This window comes from Pelophylax lessonae (genome assembly GCF_965119305.1).
Source record: "Pelophylax lessonae genome assembly, chromosome: 1".
NCBI lineage: Eukaryota > Metazoa > Chordata > Amphibia > Anura > Ranidae > Pelophylax > Pelophylax lessonae.
Genome location: NC_138768.1, coordinates 87,941,583 through 87,966,607, shown reverse-complemented (window position 1 = coordinate 87,966,607; position 25,025 = coordinate 87,941,583). Strand labels below are relative to the sequence as shown.

Below are 25,025 nucleotides of genomic sequence, written 5' to 3'. Positions count from 1 at the left end.
CGTTCTGGAGGCGTTCGCGCATGCACAGTAGCAAAAAAACGGCGGCCGGTCAGGAAGTGAGAAACTGACTGGCCCTGGAGCACTAGTCACCAGGGAAACAAGGTAAGATACAGCCACACAAATATAGACATGTAAAAATCGCTGCCATGGAGATATAAACCATAAGAGGTACTCACAAACCGCTAGCCACCAGGGATGGACAAACACACACCGGACTTCACATATTAGGGGACAGGCCACCTGCAGCAGCTGGGTTTTTTGGCCAAGGGCTGCAAATAGGAGAATCTTCGCCCCTACTCCATACCCCGCAGCAGCTGGGGCTTATTGGAGAGCATTCAATACCCGAATGGTAGAGTCATCCATCTCCTGGGATCCGCTTTCAGGTAAGATACAGGTAATCCTTTGGAGGACAAAAAAGGAACACGTGTGCTGAACAGTTGCAAAGATTTATGGGAGTGGTGTCCTATAGGATAGGTTTGGAGGCGGGGCTAAACCCGATATGTATGCTGCCATGGAGTCTGTCAGGAAAAAGGAGTTACCTAAACACCACCACAAAAGATGCAAATTAACAACCCTACCAAAACATCCTCAACTGTTCTTTGTAAAACTGTAAAAGTTGCAGGATCAGGGAAGGCAAAATATAACTAAACTTTGAATCTGCTCTACCTCTCTACTTCTTCCCCTGTCTCTTATCACTTACATGTATTCACTGCTGCATAAGAATCATGCCACAATGGAAGATGTCCTCAAAAGGGGACAAACCCTCTTTAAAAAAGAACACTGGAAAACCTGAACTCGTTTTTAGTTACAATTACAGTGAAAACTCACCTGACATTCATACAGTTTCTTCCTTCCCTTCTTAGCACCAACTCCGTACTGACAAGCCGATAAGTGACATTTAAGAGTACTGTTCCTTGCAAAGTGCTCATGACAGTTTGGACATTCAAATGGTTTTTCTCCTGGTCAGAAAAGAAATGATTACATGAAACAATTCAATCATAGGAAATGGAAAGTAACTGATAATCAAATGAAAAAGGTTATGCTGTACCTGCGCTACGTTTTTTTTGGATTAAGGGTTTTTGTGGTTTAAGCTGCCACCAACCTACCACTAAGGTAGTGTGTGAATAAAGGGTATGGGTTTTGTTGGTAAACAGCGCTACCACTATTTTTCCAGCTTAAAGGTCATGAAACCATAAAATCCTCATAAAAAGCTAAACACAAACTGTGCCTAATGTAAAGGGAACCTAAAATCACATAAGAGCCAATTGGGTGGTGTTGGGTCTTAAAAAAGTGCACGGTGCTATGTGAAAGGTATTCAGTGCTGGATATAAAAATCTGGTGCTTGTGGGGAAGATGCTTAGACTCAGTATGATATGGTCCTCATGGGGCTAAGGGACAAGACCATGTGTTATTATTATATTTTTTAAAAAATTATTAAAGTGCCAGCGTGCTGAATAATGTTGAAGAAAGAGTGATACCTTGATAATGGTATGCTTAGTGGCTTGGTGGTGCCTACAATTGAGGAGTTCCTCAATAAAAATGCTAAAATAACCAATGCTGACACTGCCTTGTGGTTAATAAATTTATTAGGCTCTCAGATCCAGTTCTGGAAATGGTTATGAGCCTGTGATGTGGTGGGTGACGCAGGAAGGGTGATGTGTGCTCTCAGTGATCCCAGGAGGCAATGCGTGCTGGTAGGTGCAAGTGCTAATACCCGTGGCCCCCCACTAGGTAAAGCACTTGTCTGTTAGCCTTTGGACCAGGTTGCACAGCTGTAACGTTCCAACCGCTGGATTCCCAACCGGGGTCCCCCACTCTGATGGTTTGGGAAGTTCACTGTCAGCGTGCAGGGTCTGGTTGCTTCAGCGCTTCCGCATTCCACGGTCCGAACCCACTGCTACTGGAAGTGACGTATGACGTAGCGAGTCCTGCCCTACGCGTTTCGTCACAACGTCACCTGGACCGCTCCAGATAACATTGTGGTGAAGAAACGCGTAGGGCAGGACTCGCTACGTCATATGTCACTTCCAGTAGCAGTGATAATCAATTGCCCGACAATTTATCAATCATTTGTTGTAATCATTGTCACAAAATTTCATTTCAAAAAAATTTCCTTCTTGGTTTAAAATAATTTATCTAATATTGCCAATCCTGACATCCTCCAAAAATTTTTGGTTGCCTGGTCATGCTGACCCCCTTCTGACTTCAAAAGTCACTGACCCAGTAGAGCATGTAGCAAGTAAAGTTAGCCTGAGGTCTGCATTCTTGGATCAGCGATTCAGAATGTATTAAAAGCCAACGTCACTTACTGCATGCTTACCCTGGGTCAGAGATTAAAGTATTGGGGGTCAGCATGTCAGCTAGGCATTTACAGTTTTCAGGAAGAGAAACCAGAGATGGGCAACCTCTATATCTCTCATCCACAACGGTGACACTCCTTTGCCGATAAATGGATTGAGAACTAGTCACAAATGAGCATTTGAAATAACCTGAATCTCCACATTAAACCAGTTAAAACAGTCTTGCCTCTTAAGAATATCTATGTGTCCTGTTACTAAAGGATAAGGATTGTGAAAAATATTGTATCCTCAGAATTTTATGAAGACAATTTATGTAACAAATCGTATTTACCATATGAATTCTCAAATTTTACAGATTTAAGATTTTGTCAACATTTAGATCAAGCTGGCCAGCAAAAGTGACAGAGGCTGGGACAAACACGAACACTGCCAGGGGCAGTTGAGCAGTCATAGCAGCAGCTTTTTTTCCCTCAGGCTAGGCTCACATGGCTGCCATATGACTAGAGATGCACCGAAATTTTGGCGGCTGAAACATATCGAGCAAAAATGCTGTTAAAAAAAAGGTGCCAATGGTGACGAAAACACATGCAATTTTACTGTGCTTATGGTGTGTTCTTCATAGGTCATGTGACTTAAAACCGCATCAAAAATGTAACACGGGTCTGTTATTGATGCGTTCCTGCTGCGGTATCAATAGAGAGGTCCGTTTTTTTTTGTTTGTTTTTTTAAACTGACCAAAAATGCAGCAAGCAGGATTTTAAACACAATAGAAAAGCAACGGACCAGTGTGAAGACACAGAATTTAAAGGGGATGCTTTTTTCTTGAGCTTTTCTTGTGCTAAAAAAGGTGCCAATAAGCAATAATGACCGACAATAAATTCAAATTATTTAAACTCACAATTATATATAAAAATATATTTTTTAAAAACTGTCCTTTTCGGTTTCGGCCAGGTGCATCCCGCATTTTCTGTTTCAGCACCTAAATTTCTGTTCTGTGCACCACTAAATATGACTTTGATCTGACGTCTGGTATGATTATGCAATGCTACTGGGATGCAACTTTGATAAGGTTTGTATATTCTATGGAGCAAAAAAAAAAAAAATCACACTGGAATCGCACCATAGTACAGGACCCTCTTCCAAAATAAAGAGTCGCATAGATGTTAACTGACACCTTTGAAAGCAATGTGATTTCCATTGTCATGTGATTTTTATGTTACTCAAGTCACATTTGAATTCGCACTACTATGAGCCAGGCCTTAACAAATGATTAAGTAAACAATTTGAATGAAAGACAACTGTTGTAAGAATCCTTTGCATTATCAGGAGTTTGTCCTTACCCCCATCACTGTTTTGTTAAACAGCTTTGTCTACAATCGGACAAAAATATATAAGGAAGAATTTATATACCGATTACCATCATTTCATGCTTGGTTACAGTAATAGAATTTTTTTTTTGCAGTAGTGGATCTTTAATAGTCTCTCAAAATAAAAATGGTCTAGCAAGATTTTAATATATGAACAATCCCACTATGCTCATTTTTCCCCCATTGCCACCTGCCTCTCAAGAAAGAGGATAAGTGGTCATGTGACCACAACAAACATAGAAATAAGGTATTGTAATGGCATTTTTTTAAATTTCACACATGGAGAGTGATGACACTATGAAAGGGGTACTAGTCGGGCAAATAGGTTGCTTTTCCAACTACTTTAAAGTTACTTTCTTTAATTCCCAGAGCAGTGTAAGTGGCTCAGTTTGCAGCCGTAGGACCCCATAATGGCTTTCTTCTCTCCTGCCTGAAGCCAGTGCTAAAGACAAAAACTCTCCTTTGGGTTGCAAACTGTGCCAGTGAAGGTACGGTCCTCAGGTGATAGAGATAAAACAAATCCTCCATGAGTTCTCTTGTTTACATCTGTTCAATGTTCTGAATTTATAAATGTTGTCAGAGTTCAGAAAAAAAGGGGCGGAGAGCTGAAGTTACACCCTGCAGAGCTCAGTGAGTAGAGGATGGGAGGCTGATTGGAGGTAAGAGACATGGCCCCCCCCACATTTCACATAGCTCACAGGAACAGAGCTGAGGCTGTCTATCAGCTGGAGGTCCCTCCCCTGTTACCATTTTTCTCTTGGTGTCAGGAAAACTTGTCAGAAGTGACTCATGTTGATAACAGAGGAACGAAGCAGCAGACAGAAATGAGACTTCATGCTCTGGATTGAGACAGGTACACACATTAGAGAAAATGGGATTTTTAACTTACCATAAAATCAATTTTTCTGATGTTCATTGATGGACGTAGCTCCCAGTGGCGGAGCCAGAGGGTTAGCTGGGGTGGCAATTGCCTGCCCAGGCTGCCCTGTTCCTTTACAGTCTATGCTGCTCCTTACCAAAAATGTTTCCCCCTTTAATAAGTCATTGTAATCATGTCACCAATATTCTTGCCCTTTTACCAGGGTGAAAGACAAGTACCCTAACACCTGTGCATTATTAGGCTTGTGACGGTATCAGATTTTCATGCTGCGATTAATTGATTAAGGTTTTGCCACGGTATACGGTATTATCACGGTATTCTATTATTAAATTTAAATTATTAAATTTCCACCTCACTTCAATTTCATTGCTGAATTTAGGGGCTTTGGTTCACTTATGCACATTATTATATAGTCAGTCAGTACAGACTCTGTGAACCAGGCCTAAAATAGGTCATCAAGCAGTGTCTGGCCTAACTGGTGATAACTGGTCCTGGCGCTCGGCTCCGATCCGATGGCCTGGTCATTAAGAGGGCAAATCCTTGTGGTCAAGAAGTGGTTAAACCTGAAGGAGGTGTTGTTTATAAATGACTTTACTATTGCTTTAGGCCTGGTTCACATGTATGCGGGTTGGTGGTTCACATGTATGCGGGTTGGCGGCCCACATTTGCACAGGCATAGCAGCCCATTGATTTGAACGGGCTGCTATGCCCTCATTTTCCGCAGAAAAAAGGTGCATGCAGCATTTTTTTTAAATTCAGTGGCCTTGAAATCCATCCTGCTTTTGCACCATACGACTAACCTGCAGTTCCTGCTCTGGCAAGCTTTCTGCATTTTTTGTAGACACTGCTTGATGGCTATATAATAATGTAATGTGGGCTGCTATGCGTGTGTGTGTGTGTGTGTGTGTGTGTGTATATATCTATATATTTATTTATTTATTAGAGCTGCACGATTCTGGCCAAAATGAGAATCACGATTTTTTAGCTTGGAATAAAGATCACGATTCTCTGTGTAACAAAAAAAAAAAATTGGGATAACTTTACTGTTACGTTTTTTTTTTTTTTTTTATTCATTAAAGTCTAATCATTGCGTTTGAAAGACTGCTGCGCAAATACAGTGTGACATAAAATATTACAACAATCGCCATTTTATTCTGTAGGGTCTCTGCTAAAAAAATATATAAAATGTTTGGGGGTTCTAAGTACTTTTCTAGCAAAAAAAAAACTGATTTTAACTTGCAAGCAACAAGTGTCAGAAAAAGATCCAGTCTTTAAGAGGTTAAACTTCCTTTCTCCCTGGCAGAGGGAAGGAAAAGATACAAATGTAATCATTTTTGTTTATAGTTAGGAGACTTAATGCTGAAAGGTGTTAGCTGTGTGAGTGAATGAGTCATCCAGCTCACTGAAATGTATCAATTCACAAGTCAGGCAGACTTGACAGAGAAACTCGGTATTTTAAAAATGCCACAATAACAATACCGTGGCTATGCAATACCGCGATATATCGAATTACCGAAAACCGGCATATGTCTATGCATTATTAGTGTAAGCTTACTGTCAGTCACCCTGTTTAAAAGGACAGGAATATGGGTGGCATTACAATGATTTATTAAAGGGGGCAAAATTATTTATAATAATTCTCCTAAATCCTGCTTTTTTTTTTTTTTTTTTTTTTTAGCTGAGTTGCAGATTTTTTATGGGGCTTATCAGCCACAACAGCAAGCCAAGTGTTTGGCTTATGGTTGTGGCATGGCCCCATTGCCCTGGATAGCCAAATTTCACATTGGCTTAACATAAACCACCGCTGCTGTGGCACATGTAGAGGGGTTCCAGCTGTGATCTAGATTTTGAGTTGCCTGTTTTTCCCATCCCCTGACCGCTCGGAAAAAAGTCTTAGGCCCCTTTCACACAGGCGGACCGTTCAGATCCACCTGTCTGTTTTTTTTGGCGGATCTTAATGGTCCCCCCCATGCATCCCTATGGGGCATCGGATGTCAGCGGAGACATGTCCGCTGACACCCGATCCGTCAAATCTGGACAGATGGAAACCCTATTTTCCATCCGTCCAGCGGATCGGATGAGAACGGACCGACGGTCCGTTCCCATCAGATTCCCCCATAGAGATCTATAGGTGTGACAGCTGTGTGATTCCACACACAGTGTGGAGAACAGCTGTCATTCTCCTGCTCAGCAGGGGATCGGTGGATCGATCCCCCGCTGAGAAAAGCGGAGTCCGTTTGACGGACACAGTGTGTGAAAGGAGCCTTAAATGGGCAAAATTATCTGAAAAAACTGACCCTTTAACTACTTCAGCTCCCCATTAATGACCAGACCATTTTCTGCGATACGGCACTGCATTGCTTTAACTGACAATTGTGAGGTTGTGCGACGCAGTACCCAAATACAACTTATTATTATTGACCCCCCAAAATAATTCCTTACCACCCCCGTTTTAAAAGTCTAGCTCCGCCACTGGTAGCTCCTGGTATTCATAACCAGTGGGTTATACTGCCCCCTACAGGAGTAGCATACTAGACAGAAAAGATTCTGGCTACACCCATGGGCAGTCCCAGGGGGGATACTCCCTCTCTCTGCTATAGCTCAATTTTGTTACAAGCAGTGTCAGATTATTAACTCCACAGAGGGGGGAGTGCTATGTCCATCAATGAACATCAGAAATGGATTTTACGGTAAGTCAAAAATCACATTTTCTCTTTTGTTAATTAATGGACGCAGCTTCTGGTATTCATAACCACTGGGACGTCCCAAAGCAGTGTTAAACATGAGGGGTGGGAACAACCAAAAAATTCCCAAGGCTAAACATTAGCCAACCAGGCAACAGGAGCTCAACCAAACAACTGGAGCCCACCTGAAAAAAAAAAACAATACACCCTCAAAGAGGATCAGGTCCTCTTAAACAGCAGCCTGCAAAACCTTGGTGCCAAAGAAAGCATCCGCAGATGCTAACTTTTATAAGTGTGCCACCTGACGACCAGGTGGCCTCCCTGCAAACCTGCATCAATGATGCCTGATGACGGAAGGCCCAGGAGGCACTAAGCACCCTACTAAAGTGCACCTTGACAGGAAAAGGAGGAACCTGACTCCTGATGGAATAGGCCTAAGCTACCGTCTGTCTGATCCATCTGGAAATGGTCGCAGAGGAAGCAGACAACCCTTTGAGGTTCGTAGATGAGCACAAATAGAGAGTCTGATTTCCTGAAAGACTCCTTAGCTGCCAGGTACACATCCAAGGCATGCAAGGCAATTTCCTTCAGATGTTTAGGCCTGGGACAAAGGGAAGGCAAAACAATGTCTTCATTCAAATAAAAATCAGAGACAACCTTTGGAAGGAAAGACGGACAGGGGTGAAAAACCACCTTATCCCTGTGAATCACCAGATAGAGTGGACGACAGGATAACGCTGCCAGTCCTGACACCCTGCGCGCAGAGGTGATAGGCACCAAAAAAGGCCACCTTTTGGGACAGCGTAAGCAGGTGAACCTCTCGAATATTTTCAAAGGGAGGCTTCTGTAGAACAGAAAGCACCAAATTAAGATCCCAAGGCGGCAATGGAGCCCGCACTGGGAGGGACCAAATGTCGGACACCCTGAAGAAAGGTACGCACCAGGGAATGTGTGGGCAAAGGTTGTTGGAAGAAGACTGTCAAAGTCGACACCTGGCCCTTGATGGTACTCAACTTCCAACTTCTGTTCAACCCCCTGTTGAAGGAATGTTAAGATCCAAGCCACTGAAAAAGAAGAGAGGGTGAACCCCAAGAGACTCGCACCACGCAATGTACTTCCACGTACGATGGTAGATTTTCCTAGAAGTAGATTTCCTAGCTTTCAACAGTGTAGGAATCACCCATTCAGATAAACCCCTATCCTTCAGCACCTGGCATTCAACAGCCAAGCTGTTAAAGCCAGCGACTGTAAAGCAGAATGTAAGATAGGTCCTTGGGACAGTAGATCCTCCCTGAAGGGAAGCTTCCACCAAAAAGGTCACCTTCTGGGACAACAAAAACAGGGGAATCTCCCGAAGATTCTCAAAAGGAGGCTTCTGGAAGACAAAGCACCAAACTGAGGTCCCAAGGTGGCAACAGCGACCGTACTGGAGGGGTCAAGTGCCTAACTCCCTGAAGAAAAGTACGTACCAGAGAGTATATGGCCAAGGGCTGTTGAAAAAAGACCGCTAAGGCCGACACATGACCCTTGATAGTACTCAAGGCCAGTTTCTGCTCAACCAGCTGTTGAAGGTCGGTCAAGTTCTGAGCCACCGAAAGAGGGTGAACCCCAAGAGACTCACACCATGCAATGCACGTCTTCCACGTACGATGGTAGACCTTCCTAGAAGAAGATTTTCTAACTTTTAACAGCGTTGGAATCACTGACTCGAAAACAAAACCTCTATCCATCAGCACCTAGCGCTCAACAGCCAAGCCGTCAAAACAAGTGACTGTAAAGAGGATGAAAGATTGGTCCTTGGGACAGCAGATCGTCAGCGACCAGCCGCACCAGATCGGCGTACCAAGCCCAACGAGGCCAGACCTGAGCCACCAAGATGGCTGGGATTCTTTCTGCCTCAATTCCGTGTAGAAGTCTGGACAGAAGCTTGAGGAGGGAAGGCGTAAATCAGCCGATACGGACTCCACGGGGCCACCAGCGCATCTGTGGCATCTGCCAGAGGATCCCTTAGCGAGCCACAAAACTCTGCACCTTTCTGTTCAGACACCAACCGATCCACCGCGGGGGTGCCCCACCAGAAACACAGCTGATGAAACACCTCCAGATGAAAGGACCACTCCCCGTGGGCCAACACCTTCTGGCTGAGGTAATCCGCCTGACAATTTTCCACCCCGGGAATGTGTACGGCGGAGAGGGCTGGAACAAACCGTTCTGCCCACCTTAGAATGCCAGGTACCTCCAGAGCCGCCAGGACACTTCTTGTGCCCCCTTGGTGGTTGACATAAGCCACGGTCCTGGCATTATCTGATTAAATGTGCACTGGACAACCCTGAAGACAATCCGTCCAATGAACCAGACAGTCTGATCGCTCAGAGTTCCAAAACATTGATTGGTAGTCTTAACTCTTCCAGCATCCAGACCCCCTGAGCAGTATGCTTGCAGAGTAAAGGGCCATACACACTATAAGATTTTCTGAAGACTTTTTCCTTTAGACTTACCAAAACCATATAATATGAGGTCAAACCTAAACACTTTCAATTTGTATGCAATCTGGCAGGTCCTTGCACTACATAGAAAAGGTAAATCTGAAGGAAATCTAACCACAAAAGTTGGATAGTGTGTAACCAGCTTAAGTCTCCCCAGCCAGACAGACTGGCATCCGTGATGACTACTGTCCAATACAAGGGGAGCAAGGATTTTCCCAGCTGAAGCGCCGGAGAACGAAGCCACCATATCAGAGACTCCCTCGTTCCCCGACTCAGCCGGATCTAATTGTCCAGAGACTGCAGTCTTATCCCATGTGGTCAGAATCTCCCTTTACAGGGGCCTCGTATGGAACTGTGCAAACGGAACTGCCTCAAAGGTAGACACCATCAGGCCCAGCACCCGCATGCAAGCCTGGAGAGACGACCATGTAAAGTCCCAACCTTGCTTTTGCTTTTTTGCTTTCATGCAATAGGGATGGAGACTCTGGTGGTTAGGAGTCTTGATTAAAGTCCCAAATTCCCTTCCCCCATAATTTGTGTTTGACCATGTACTGCAGGTTTTTTAGAAATTGATGTGTTTTTTTACAACAGTCTTTTCAAGACTGCCTTGTATTACCTTGAAATAAAGTTTATGTTTTTACATATATCTTTTGCTTAATATATATTCCACAAATTTCTTATGAAATCCCATTCATTCGGCATCTCAAACATCCCCTTTTCCCCCGTTCTCTTTGGGAAAATCCTCCCCTAGGATTTCTTTCCCCGTTTTTTGTAATGGATGCCAACAATTTACTATATATATATAATACATAATATATATATTATATATATATACATACATACATACACATATATACACACACACATACACACACTATGTGTGTGTATATATATATATATATATATATATATATATATATATATATATATATATATATATATATATATATATATACATACACACACACACATGCAATTGAGCCGTTCTACATTATAGACCTTTAATGAAGTCAAGTCATCCAGGGTAGCTCCAAACAGGCGATCTCACTGGAAAGGAAGATCAGTCAAGGCCTTTTTTGAAGTCTGATCCGCACACCAGCACTTGAGCAAAAAAACACGCCAAAGGACCACTGCCAAAACAGAGGCGAGCAATCAGGGGAGCCGCATCCAAAGAGGCATCACAGATAAACTGCATCCCCTGGACCATCTCGCCCGCCAGCTCGGCAAAGGCAGGGGGAGCTGTTCCCCCTCCGGGTGACGGCATAAGAGCTCAGCCCACTCGGTCAGAGTTTGTGACACTAAGGCAATGGTGAATACCAGTCTCATTGACAAACCAGCCAGAGTGTACCCCCTCCCCCAGCTCCCATCACTATTAAGCGCCCTGCCCCCACCCCAGGAACAGCGGCTAGACCACCTAAACTGCCCCAGCATATGTTGAGGGGGGTTGGGGAGCAGGTGAGAGACTCTGCAAGGGTGGGGGGGGGGGTGTGCCTGCGGGAAGAAGGGGAACCCGGGGGTCCAACTGTCCCAAGGAGGGGCCCACGTCCACCCCAAAACCCTCCAGGGGGAGAGGGGGGGGGGACAGCTACTCACCATACCAGGAACCAGGCTGGCAAAGTTCCAGACAGAACCCCTCTTGATCGAAATGGGGGGCCAGGAGGAATGCTGCCACTTGGGCCAAGACCTGGTCGTAGGCGACCTCGCGAGGCGTTTAACGACCTAGCGCGGAGCTGAGGTCTCGCTGGCCAGACTAGGATGACCACTGGATCTAGATTATCCCGCACGTCGCCCTGTCCAGAAGTTGATTGTAGATGTCACAGGAAAAATCCAGGAGAATAAATTTCTTTCTAAAAAGAAAAAAATAATGTTGCCAGGACCAAAGATCCCAGCAAGGAACTAGGTCCTTACTCCTGACAAGGCAGAAAAAAAACTGAGTGGCTATAGCAGAGAGAGGGAAAATACCCCCTAGGACTGCCCATGGGTTTAGCCAGAATGCTTTTCTGCCTAGAGTCTTACTCCGGTAGGGGCAGTATAACCCAATGGTTATTAATACCAGGGAGCTGTGTCCATCAATGAACGAAAGAAAAAGATGATTTTTTTCATATTTCATGTCAGAGGTTTACAACCACTTTAACCGCTTCCCGCCCAGTTCATTGTGAAATGACTTTTGGGAGGGAACCCTACTGTTCTGGGAAGACATCATTATAGGACGTCCTCACGAGAACGGGTCATGCTCCGCTGCGAGCTGTCACCCGCCCGATGCCAGTAACCCGTGATCGCTGTGACCAATCACAGCCGATCACGTCAATTGTAAACAATAGATGGCTTCCTTTCATCACATTCATTGTATACAATTGTGTTGCTAGCGATGACTGGTCACAGTGATTACATGGTACAGAAAGACCAATCACAGCATATTTGTACCAAGTGATTAGCTGTGGCTAATCACAATACTACACAGTGTCTACACACTGTTCATTCAGTAAAAATGTTTGCTTATAGCAGTGATGAAATTCACGGCTATAAGCAAAATCGCAAGAAGAAAAAAAAAATCCTGATCAACTCCCTAGAGTTGTAATGTTACTATGGTAACCGTATGTAAAAAGAAAAAAATTCCAAAATTATTATTTTTTTTTTTTTTTTACACACGCGGTCACCAGTGTCCCTGGTCACCACCACACCAGTTGATGACACTGTACTGCATAGATGACAGTATGTAAAAAAATTGTGACAAAAAACTACAACTTTAAAAATCTCACAATACCTCTTACTAAATACCTTGGACTGTTTACTTTCCAAAAAGGTCATTTGGGGGTATTTGTACTGTCCTGGTGTTTTTGGGTCTTAGGAAATGAGACCAAAATGACTCAGTACCATCAGGATTGATCGATTTTCATGTATATATACCATAGTTTGTAGACTTTAACTTTCCTACAGACTAAATAATATACACTCATTAGGGTTATTTTCACCAAAGAAATGTAGCAGAATAAACGTTGGCCTAAATCTACGAAGAAAGTATTTGCACAATTTTATAACATAAAACGAAGAAAAACACGTTTTCAAATTTTTTAGCCTTTTTTTGTTTATTTAGCAAAATTAAAAAACCCAGTGGTGATTTTAAAAGGTTGTAAACCCCCGTGAAAGAAAAAGACCCTGCAACACAAGAAGGCATAATGAGCTAGTGTGCATCACATACTCATTATGAAATACTTACCTTAGAACGAAGCCCTGCAGTGGTGCCCGCATGCCGCTGGCGCAGCAGACATCTTCCCTGGTGTTTCTTCCAGGGTCCACGGGCTCCGGCGCTGTAATTGGCTGGAGCTGCGATGACGTCACTCGGGAGCCGCCGGTCGTGGAACAGACGCTGAAGAAACGGCACGGGCTTCGTTCTAAGCCAAGTTCCTTCAGAGCACATGTGCCAATGACGCAATCAGCGTAGCAAAGTAAAAATATCCTAAACGGTGCAAGTTTAGGAGATATTTATAGTACCCAATAGGTAAGGCTATAATAAGGCTTACCTATAAGGTACAAAAAAACAAGGGGAGTTTACTTTTTCTTTAAATACCACCCAAAAGGAAGCTCTATTTGTGTAAAAAAAAAAAATGCTAAAAATGTCATATGGGTACAGTGTTGCATGGCTGTGCAATTGTCAAAATGCAAGAGCGCTGAAAGCTGAAAATCAGCCTGGACAGGAAGGGGGTAAAAGTGCCTGGTATTGAAATGGGTAATGCACGCTTGACAGCACCTTTGCCATTTCACAAGTTTAAGACATTATTTTATCAGTCCACCAAGGAGGAAGATAAGGTAGCCTGTCAAGTCCTATCCTGGAGAGACATTTTAGTAAACCGAGGGAGAGATTACAGGACAAATAATGCATGGCAGTTGGGAATAAACTATTATAACAATTTAAAAATGAAAAATTCAGATTAGTACAAATGCCTCTTGGTGACTGCTTCTCCTTCAAACTGAACTCTGGAAAATGGGGCTGCGCCTGCACTGCAAAGATTAACTGTTCGCTTATGTCTAGGGGAACGGAGTACAACATTTTTACCTACCCAATCCTCCGCTCTTCTAGACCAGTCTCAGGAACCTCTTCTCTCCTCTATGCTCTATGATGCAGGCTGACAGCCCACTGCTGGAGAGTAGGGGAGAAGAAGAAAGCACTGGCTGCTGGGGGAGCAGATGCTTAATTATGATTATCATACAGGATATATATTTATATATATATAGCACCAACAGTTTGCGCAGTGCTTTACAACATTACCAATAAATAAAAGTGCTTTTACCATCCCCTAGACAGAAACCAGCAGTTAGGGAGGACCTTTTATTTTCCTGAAATTGGGCTTTAAAGTGGTTGTAAAAGCTGAAGGGTGGCTTGCTTGTGGGGGCACTGGTCAAAAATAAGGAATAGCCAGAACGCAAGGGAGGGGCCCGAGAAGAGGATTGGGGCTGCTCTGTGCAAAACTATTACACAGAGCAGGTAAGTATGACATGTTTGGGGTTTTTTTTTTTTCAAAAGCTGAACCTTTACCACTTTAAACTATATTTCCAGTTTTTAAGTCAAATTGGATAACATTTTACAATGGGATTACCTTTATGTTTATGTTCCCATTTGCATAGAAACTTTATCAAAATTCTAAAAAATTTCTGCATACTTTTTTTACTTGGTTAAGAATTCTACTTCGCTTTTCACTACCATGTAATAAAATTAAAAAAGATCCAAACCAAAAAGTTTTACTAAAAGTTTGTACAATGGCCAGATTCCTATGCAAAAATTAGGACAATCAGGAACAATAGCCATCAAAAATCACCAATTAAAAGTATATAGCTGAGGACACACACTAAAAAACCCTCTCAACCCCAATATCTGCAAACACATTAAAGCAACTTTATTGTAAAAATAAAACTGTACAATAAAGGGCTGAAGATCTTACATAATCCAGAGTGTCAATTTGCTGGTGCCCACTGTGCACTTTGGTTCCACTCACTGACCCCTACAGTGTACAGTAACGTTGGGCAGATTGGTCCCCCGCAGAGTTCAGTAGACCAATCTACCAACACATTCTGCAGGAACTTCAGTTGGCGTTTTCTTTTCACTACTGCAGAGATCAGCAGCATGAACTGAGTATTTCATGTCTTATTTGCAGTCCTTTACTGTACCCATTTTATTTTACAAAAAAAGTCACTAAGTAGTTAGCAGAGTGCTATGCAGCTTGACTTACAGTTGCTGAATAATGTCTTTTACTGAAATACACTGTGGTTGTTACCTGTATGTTTCCGCAGATGCTCCTTAAAATGGCCAAAATGATCAAACTGTTTATCACAGTACTGGCAAACGTGGATTTTTTTGCCTGGCTTTGGCCTCTTGGCGGACCCACTTTCTTCCAGATGGTAGCAGGTTAGGTGCTGCTTCCAGGCAACCTCCCGTACGTAACTTTTATTGCATATTTCGCACTTAAAATTGTCAGCGGTGTGTGTTTTCATGTGTTCCTTGAAATGGTAAAACAATTTAAATGAACGATTACATTTCTGACAATGGAACATGTTGTTGACATTTGACAGATGAACTTCCATAATTTCAATGCCTTCTACCTGATTGCCAGCAGCATCATTTTCATTAGCAATGTCTTCCTGAAGCTGCCTTTTTCTCTCCCCCTGGCGGTACTTGCTTGTAATGTCTGCCAGGAGGGCCAGAGCCGAGTCATCCGATGTGCCGGTAGTCTGGATATATTTGACAGACTGGTCAGACGAGGTCACTGCTTCCAAAGCCTCAATGTTCTCTTCTAACTCAATTGTTCCTTCGGCTATTTCAACTTCAATCTCCACTGGTTCACCCTCTAAAGTTGGCATGGTCTCTGAAAGAATGCCAGAGGAATCCTCCACATTCCATTTTTTAAGGCCTTCATCTTCCTCGGGTTTCCCTTCAATTAAAACAGTCTCCTTGTTCCTAGAAAACATGTGTAAAATCACTGAAGGTACACCAACTGACTGCACCTGTGAGCACATGTGGATATTTTTAATGTGGTAATCTCTACCAGAAACGCATAGACCCTATCACAGTCAGCAGAAAGAGGCGATAATAAAATTGTCAATGGGCATCAGAAACCTCAGCAGACAGACCATTTCTGCAGACATTTTGATGTAGAAATAAAAAGAAAAATAAGATGTGCTGCTTTTTTTTTCAGCCAGCAGCCAGATTTCACCACCTTACCCAACAGGTCATGCAAGGCTTCCACAGTCACTGCCAGGAATACGATGTCAGGAGCAGAGAGGGGGAGTAAAGACATCAGGATAGAACACAGAGCTTCCAGGAAAGGTTGAAGGAGATGAGGAATATCAGCACTGTTTGCAGTACACCAACAGACCAAAGTTTAGAATAAATAATGCAGACAATAGAGACAAAAAAAAAACTGCAATACCTGATCTCAAGTGCTTTGATGGCCTCATGCATCTGTAAGTATTCAGCTGCTTTGAAGATGTCACTAGCCTCCTCTTCACCTTGTAACATCAGTTTAGCTGTATATGTAAACTCTATCAGGTGCTTGAATGCTATATTGCTCACACCTATGTTAAAAAAATCATAAGCGTAAGAAAGTATTTATACATAAACAGTTATAGACAAAAAATATTACATACTCCTCTAGTCTCCCCCTTTATACCCGAGGGATTGAACTAGCACCTAAAAGTCTTAGGTATGTACCACACTGGAGACAATGAGGTTCTCCTCCAATAACTAACTGGTTTACTGCTATATTTAAGGCTTCTTTTACACGGGCGCTCCGTATGTCCGCAAATCATCCTATTTTTTTGCGGATGATTTACGGACATAATGTAAGTCTATGGCATTGCGAATGTCAGCGGAATACCATCCGCTGACATCCGATTTTCCTCCTTTCAGTTCTGTTCCGTTTTTTGGAACGGAACAGAACCCTATTTTTTAGGGATGCACCGAATATTCGGCGGCCGAACATTATTCGGCCGAAAATAGAGAAAATAGCACTTTCGGTGTTCGGCCGAATAAGTCAAAAGGCCGAATAATTTTGTGCCGAACAATGTCAGCTTCTGCCCGGACCGCTCCCCTTCCTCATTGCAGCTCCTGGCTCCCTTCTCACACGCCGCCGGTGTCCTGTCCGGCCGCGAGTAGGGGGTGTGACGTCACGCGCGCGTCCCGCCCCCTGCTCCTGACTGGGGCTCCTTCACACTAGGTCCAGCGAGCGTGACACTATGTGCACACCCCGCCCCCCTGTTCGCGGCTTTTGGCTCCGACCTGGCTGCAGTTCAGGTATGTGGAGCTGAGCACATTTGGGGGAGAATACGGTAGCTGCACAAGCATTAGTGTGCAGACTGCCATATGTTGTTGCCACTTGCTATGCTCATTACATTAGATTACATATAAAGTGCCCCTTAAAAAAAAAAAGAAAATAAATGTGCCCAACAGAGTGCTCCCTTGACATAAAATGTGGCCATCAGCGTGCCCCTTATTTTATGCAAAGGGACATGCTGATGAGCATATTTTATGTTAAGGGGCACTCTGATGGGCATATTTTATGTTAAGGGGCACGCTAATGGGCATATTTTATGTTAAAAAATGCGAAACATCGCATTCGGTATTCGGCCTTCGGCCAAGAATTTCATTATTATTCGGCTTCGTCCAAGAATTTCATTTCGGTGCATCCCTACTATTTTTTCCATCCGTTCAAAAAACGTAAAGGAAGCAAAATCGGATGTAAGCGGTGTCATCCGCTGACATCCGCAATGCCATAGACTTACATTATGTCCGCATATCATCCGCAAATGGATGGGATGATATGCGGACATACAGAGCGGATGACACAAGTGTCATTCGCTCCGTGAAAAAAAAAAAAAAAAAAGTCCCGCAGCGGAGAATAAATCCGGAGCGGCCGTGTGAAAGAAGCCTAAAAGTTTTTCTAAAAGTAAACCTCAAACCTTACAAACTGCGTTTGCGCTAGGGCCAGCGTTTCAAGCTGGCATTGTTTGAGCTGCATACAGATCTCAGTGGACTACATATTTAAAATGGAGTAGGAACCAGCTATTTTACATTTAAAATGGTTTTAAAGGCAGAACCTTCTGCTAGCAGCTCCCCACCAGCCCCCCCCCCCCCCCAAATACTCACCTGAGCCTGATTTCGATCCAGCGATGTGCACAAGAGCAGAGGCTTATTCGTCTCTCTTCCTCTTCATAGCTCAGACACAGCAGAGGGGGGGCTCGGGAGCGAGCACGCATGACTCCCCCATAGCAACTGGCTTGCTCTGGTGGCACTTAGAAGAGGCGAGGAGCTAGAAGTGTCAGCAGGAGATCTCAGAAGAGGATTGCGTATGCAAAACAATAGCATGTGTGTTAAAAAGAAAAAAAAAAAAAAAAAGAAAAAGAAAAAAAAGCCTTTAGAATCCCTTTAATAAAAGTTACACTTCCATTTCTTAACTTTGCTAACTCCTTTTGGAGATTCTTGAGGGCTCCTTTCTTTGGTAGGACATTTTCAACAAGTTTCAATTGTAAATGTGATCGACAGCTCAGGAAAAAAGGGCGTGTAAAGCCAAAATGTAAAGGCGACTTAAAGGGGGGAGAGTGTAACACCTACAACGCAGTGTGCGCAGTCCCTTGTAACCAAAAAATGACCTACAGAAAAAGCGGTTTATAGATAAGGAGTCTCAACACAAGAGTAAGGCAGTTATAGAGACTAAATTGGCATCTAGGAGTCAATAGTACAAAAATTGCTTTATTGAAAATGTGTAACAAGTACTTACATTTGAATAATCCTACATCCATCACCACAGGACATGAAAAAATGACAACTTTGTCACCCACATCAAACCTATAACATAAAACCTCCTTACAGGACGTCAGGATTGGGCCACAAACACAGTGGATACGGTCTGAAAGGGGATCAGACCTACCCGTGCCAAGTGCCCCCCAGGTGCGCACAAGTGGTCAACAAGAGCAATGTTCATATAGACCAGGGGTGGGGAACCTTTTTTTCTGCCAAGGGCCATTTGGGTATTTATAAAATCATTCGGGGGCCTTACAAAATGATCACCTTAAAAATTAGCCTGTTATATTTGGTCAAACATTTAATTAACGCACCCCTAATGTGATGGCTGCTACTGCTTCTCTTTAGTGAGGTGTGTGATGTTAGCTGGTATTGATGATGTTGCAACTCGCAACAGATTTTCCAGGTTTGTGTCGGTCAGTCTGGAGCAGTCGACTTTTTTGTGGTGGTAAGTTTTGAAAAGAACTGCTGGCGGGTACTGCTGGTGGGTATAGCTGGCTCAGGCTGGTACTGCTGGCTTGAACTGTGCTGTGAGTACTGCTGGCTGATACTGCTGGCTCAGGCTTGTGGGTACTGCTGGCTGGTACTGCTGTGGATACTGCTGGCTCAGGCTGGTACTGCTGTGGGTACTGCTGACTCAGGCTGGTACTGTGCTGTAGGTACTGCTGGCTGGTACTGCTGTGGGTACTGCTGGCTCAGGCTGGTACTGATGGCTGGTACTGTGCTGTGGGTACTGCTGGCTCAGGCTGGTACTGCTGGCTGGTATTGCTGTGGGTACTTCTGGCTCAGGCTGGTACTGTGCTGTAGGTACTGCTGTCTGGTACTGCTGGCTCTGGCTGGTACTGCTGTGTGTACTGCTGGCTCTGGCTGGTACTGCTGTGTGTACTGCTGGCTCTGGCTGGTACTGCTGTGTGTACTGCTGGCTCTGGCTGGTACTGCTGTGTGTACTGCTGGCTCTGGCTGGTACTGCTGTGTGTACTGCTGGCTCTGGCTGGTACTGCTGTGTGTACTGCTGGCTCTGGCTGGTACTGCTGTGAGTACTGCTGGCTCTGCTGTGAGTACTGCTGGCTCTAGCTGGAAGAGGTGATGTTTCCTGTATTGGTCACAGGCGGAGTGCATTTGATAACACTCTGCCTGTGACTCACTCAGACTGTCATAACAGAGCAGGAACTATACAGGAAGCATCGGCTCCGTTCTGACAGATCAGCTGAGAGACACAGACTCAGCTGCATGGGAAGCTGGACCAGATGACTTTGGGGGCCGCATACGGCCCCCGAACTGTAGGTTCCCCACCCCCGATATAGACAGTACGTGTCTGACCAAGACTTGGTCTAACTGTGTAAGGTTGGCTGCAGAAAGGGACAGGCTATGCATAGCTAATAATGGTTGTGTCAATTCATAGAATCCAACAGTGGAGTATGTCCTGCCTCCATTAGGTGATTAGCTTCAGCATTAAAGCGGAGTTCCGGCCTCAAAAACCACTTTGGGCCATCCGCTTGCTGAACATTACCTAAAAAAAACAAATGGATAGTCACGATTTTTTTTTCCAATTACTTACCTTGTTATTGAAGAAAATATACTCACCTTTCTTCCACTTCCTTCCTCTGCGGCCCACGCCGTCTCTTCCTGCTTGCATTGACTCCTGGGAGCTGAACGTCATCACTCCCAGGAATCAATGCGCCTGCACCGGCCCCGCTCGTCACTTCCGGTGCAGGCACGTCAGTCCCTGCTAAACAGCTTCTGGGTATGCCCAGAAGCTGTGCAGGGATGACGCGCCAGCCCTGGAAGTGACGAGCGGGGCCAGTGCAGGGCATTCTGGGACCGAAGAGGACACTGAAGAGGACGCGCTGGCTTCAGCTGCCCACACCTGAGATGGCAGCGCTGGACAAGAAATGTTCAAGGTAAGTATTTCTTCTAAAAGGTAAGTGCAACCTGGGACAGTTCAGAGGCTATCCATTCTGAAATGCACTAGCCCCGACTGTCCCGGGGGTATTTTTATCTCAAAAACGTTTTCGAGGCCGGAACTCCGCTTTAAATGCCAAGTAGACTCTGTCAAAACTGTCAATGGATGTCTGTACACCACGCTGGATCAGAAGGATGATGCTGTCCCTGGCAAGCAGGAATCAGTGTAGCTTTAGAGTCGGTTCACACCAGGGCGACTCAAAGTTGCCCCGACTTTGAAGTCGCCCATACAGCATGACTTTATTGCGGCTTACAAATGACTTCTCATAATAGAAGTCAATGCAAGTCGCTCCGATTTCGCCCCAAAGTAGTGCAGGAACCTTTTTCTGAGTCGCTCTGATTAGAACGGTTCCATTGCACAGAATGGATTGCTACTTGTCAGGCGACTAAGTCGCCTGACAAGTCGGAGTAGTGTGAACCGGGTCTTAGTGTGTGCTGTACAAAACACAAAGTATCCAGCTGAACAGCTGATGTTATGATAAGGCAGAGTGTAAACATTGTGGCTGACAAACAGCTCACTGAGACTTCAACAGTTATCTGTGTGCACCTGGGGGGCACTTGACACGGGTACGTCTGATCCACTGTGTTTGTGGCCCAATCCTGACGTCCTGTAGGGGGGGGGGTTTATGTTATGTTTGATGGGGGCGACAACGTTGTCATTTTTCTATGTGGTGATGGATGTAGGATTATTCAAATTTAGGTACTTGTGTATTGTTACACATTTTCAGTAAAGCTATTTTTTGTACTATTAACTCCTTAATGCCAATTTAGCGTCTATAGGTAACCGCTTTTTCCTGTGTTCAGATTCCTTATCTTTACACTTAACTCCTTTTTCTGTAGGCCAAATGTACACGTACCCACATCTTATGATATCATGTACTGGACCAAAAGGAAGGGTGGGGCACAGGATGTTCTTGGTACCGTCATGAGACTTCACAATTGATTAAAGTCACAAAATGTGTCTATTCCCATGCTCACCTGGTGAGGACAGCCCTGACGCATCTACGGTGGCCGTGGGATGACTTCACTTGGCCTCTGGGGTAAGTGTTGGTTTGGCCACATTTTTTCAGCAACCACCTGCTAATGTCTATTTTCTTATTAAACTATTGTCAATCACTATTGTTATTCGTATTATGTTGTATACATTCTTTGTTATAGAACTCCCATTCCCTCAAATTTTTTCCTGAAGAAGCTGCCTACTGCGAAACATGCAGCGTTTGACTGACTACATTGCACATCTTTGCAAGTGATATCGACTGTGTGGGTGTAGTACAGCCCTATAGAGGGTTTATTTTACCTAAGATGTTTTGCAATATCAAACAATTTCTAATAAAAATGTTGTGAGGTCTCATGACAGTACCAAGAAAATCCTGTTGCCCCGCCCTTCCTTGTGTTTCAAATTTCAATTTTAAGTAAAAGGTTGAGTACAGAAGTGATAGTCTTTTTGGAAGTAAACTGGTGTTGTAAACACAAAATTATCCTAAAAATATAGTTCTGTCAACCACGTCCCGTAAACCGACATAGCTGTACGTCAGCCTGAAGAAGTGGTTGTACCGGGATGATGCCTACAGGTGAAGACATCAACCCGGTACTGTTTTTTAGAGCCGGCGGTTCCCGCAATGTACGTCTTCCACATACGATGGTAGACCTTCCTAGAAGTAGATTTCCTAGCTTTTAACAGTGTTTGAATCACAGACTCAGACAAACCTCTATACATTTAAGCCGTCAAAGCCAGCGATTGCAAAGAGGATGGAAGATTGGTCCTTGGAAAGCAGATCCTACCTGAAGATGCTTTCAAGGAAAGTTGGCCGCACCTGATCTGTGTACCAAGCTCGGCAAGGCCAGTCCGGGGACACCAAGAGGACCAGAATTCCTTCTGCCTTGACGTCTTGGCCAAAGCTTGAGAGGAGGGAAGGCGTAAATCAAATGATACTGCCTCACGGGGCCACCAGCGTATCTGTGGCGTCTGCCAGAGGATCCTGTGACAGAACCACAAACCTCTGCACCTTTCCGTTGAGCCGAGATGCCAACAGATCATGCCTCGGGGGTGCCCCACCGGAGACAACTGATGAAACACTTCCGGATGAAGGGACTACTCCCCTTGGTCCAACGCCTGGCGGAGAGGGCTGGAACGAACCGTTCTGCCCACCTTAGAATGTCGGCAACCTCCACTGGTAGGTAGAGGGATGCGCACTGGACATCCCTGAAGACGATCTGTCCAATGTTCCAAGCACAGTCTGATCGCTCTGAGTTTCAAGACATTGATCGGTAGTCTGGACTCTTCCAGTGTCCAGATCCACTGAGCAGAATTTTTGCAGCGGACGGCTCCCCAGCCAGACAAGCTGGCATCCTTGGTGATCACTGTGCAATACAAAGGGAGGAGGGATTTGCCCAGCCGAAGCACCAACGAACAAAGCCACCAGCTCAGCCGGATCGGATTGTCCAGAGACTGCAGATTTCTGTCCCATTTAGCCAGAATCTCCTTTGCAGGGACCTCGTATGGAACTGTGCATACAGAACCGCCTCAAAAAAGATAGACACCATCAGGCCCAGCACCCGCATGCAAGTCTGGAGGAGGGATAACCATCTGCTGGACAGCAGGAAACTAATTGCAGCCTGCAATTTCTGGAGTCAAGTCCAGAGTCAGACCCAGATAGTGCAGCTTTGTGGACGGAACCAAAGCAGACTACTGAAAACTCATAATCCAGCCAAAATCCCTCAAAGTTCGTATGGTGTATGGTGATTTCCAGGTTTTTCACCAGAGCAGTAGGAGACTCCGTTCGCAGGAGGGGGTCATCCAAGTAGCCCAGTACCACGATCCCCCACTTGTGAAACAACACTAGCACCTGGGCCAACACTTTTGTGAAGGACCGAGGAGCGGAAGTGAGACCAAAAGGGTAAGGCCACAAACTGATCATGCTCCTCTCCCATGGCAAAGCGGAGGAATGGCTGGTGACCGACACATATTGGAATGTGAAGGTAAGCGTCCTTTATGTCGATGGAGGCAAGAAAATCCCCCTAATCCAGGGAAGTCACCACCATGCGAATGGACTACATTCTGAACTTCTGCCACCTGCACAAAGCAGTTCAGCGCCTTGAGGTCCAGAATTGGGACGCACCATGCCTTCCTTCCTGGGGACTGTAAACAGGTTTGAGTAAAAGATATGAAAGGGTAAATAATCAGCGCAATTGATAAATTATAAAGTGACACAGTGCTTAGACACGATTCTAAACCTGTGAACCATGTAAACGTAGGAAATAACTGTGCAAATATACAGCTGCTATATCAAAAACTTCCTCACTAGGAGAAGTATAAATGGTAAAAAAAATGTAAGAAATACAGCGCTATATAAAACAATCCATAAAGGTGCTTCTTAACCACTTGCCTGCTAAGCCTATTTTTGACATTTGGTGTTTATAAGCTAAAATCAGTTGTTTTTGCTAGAAAACTACTTAGAACCCCCAAACATTATATATTTTTTTTAGCAGAGATCCTAGAGAATAAAATGGAGATTATTGTAATATTTTTTATCACACCGTATTTGCACAGCGGTCTTCCAAACGCAATTTTTTTGGAAAAAAAAAATCACTTTTTTGAATTAAAAAATAAGAATCCAGTAAAGTTAGCCCAATTTTTTTCCATAATGTGAAAGATAATGTTACGCCGAGTAAATAGATACCCAACATGTCATGCTTCAAAATTGCGCACGCTCACGGAATGGCAACGAACTTTGGTACTTAAAAATCCCCATAGGCGACACTTTAAAAATTTCTGCAGGTTGCCATCTTAGAGTTACAGAGGAGGTCTAGGGCTCAAATTATTGCTCTCGCTCTAACGATCGCGGCGATACCTCACATGTGTGGTTTGAACACCGTTTACATATGTGGGCGGGGTTTCCGCGTGCGTTTGCTTCTGCACCCGAGCTAACGGGGACAGGACGCTTTAATTTTTTTTTTTTTTACTATTTTATTTATTATTTTTACACCGTTTTTAAAAAAAAAAAAAAAATTGATCATTTTTATTTCTAATACAAGGAATGTAAACATTCCTTGTATTAGAAATAGGCACGACAGGACCTCTTTTTTGTGAGATCTGGGGTCAAAGTCCTCAGATCTCACAAGTACACTAATAAAGTTGGAAAGGAAAAAAAAAATGACAACAAAAAAGAAAAAAAAAAAAAAAAAAAAAAAAAAAAAAAAAAAAAAAAAAAAAGGACCTTTAAGCCGGTTGCTCGGCAACGACGTTTGCCGTCGCTCCGGTCCTCCAAGACAATAGAGTCGAGTGACGGCAAGCTTGCCCTCAATCGACATCCTGTCTGTGAGGATCCGGGACCCAATCGTTTTCCCCGCTGCCGGCGGGTCCGGTAAGCGGGGAAAAGGACCGGGACGCGGCAGGAGGGGGGGCACCCCTTCCACCATCCCGGAGGGTGATCTCGCGGTGAATCCGCCGCTGGGACCACCCTTATCGGAAAGCCCATCGCCTGCAGTTTAAAAAAATACCAGGGTTATGGCAGCTATCTGCTGCCATAACACCGGTATTTAGCTTTAAACTCAG

General features: G+C 44.3%; 1 protein-coding gene across 3 annotated transcripts in view; it reads right to left on the bottom strand.

The window, feature by feature from the left end:
• The window catches only part of ZNF131 (zinc finger protein 131), a 48,570-nt gene that overhangs the window by 11,032 nt on the left and 12,513 nt on the right, over positions 1 to 25,025 (bottom strand). For 2 of the 3 annotated variants that reach the window (XM_082251617.1, XM_082251618.1), the window contains 4 exons: positions 16,140 to 16,284; positions 15,313 to 15,667; positions 14,988 to 15,210; positions 829 to 959 (listed from right to left, as the gene is read on the bottom strand). In XM_082251617.1, the coding sequence (XP_082107743.1) occupies positions 829 to 959; positions 14,988 to 15,210; positions 15,313 to 15,667; positions 16,140 to 16,284 (854 nt within the window). Of the gene's footprint in view, positions 1 to 828; positions 960 to 14,987; positions 15,668 to 16,139; positions 16,285 to 25,025 lie in introns of all 3 variants that reach the window. The other variant, XM_082251619.1, reaches the window with a different exon arrangement.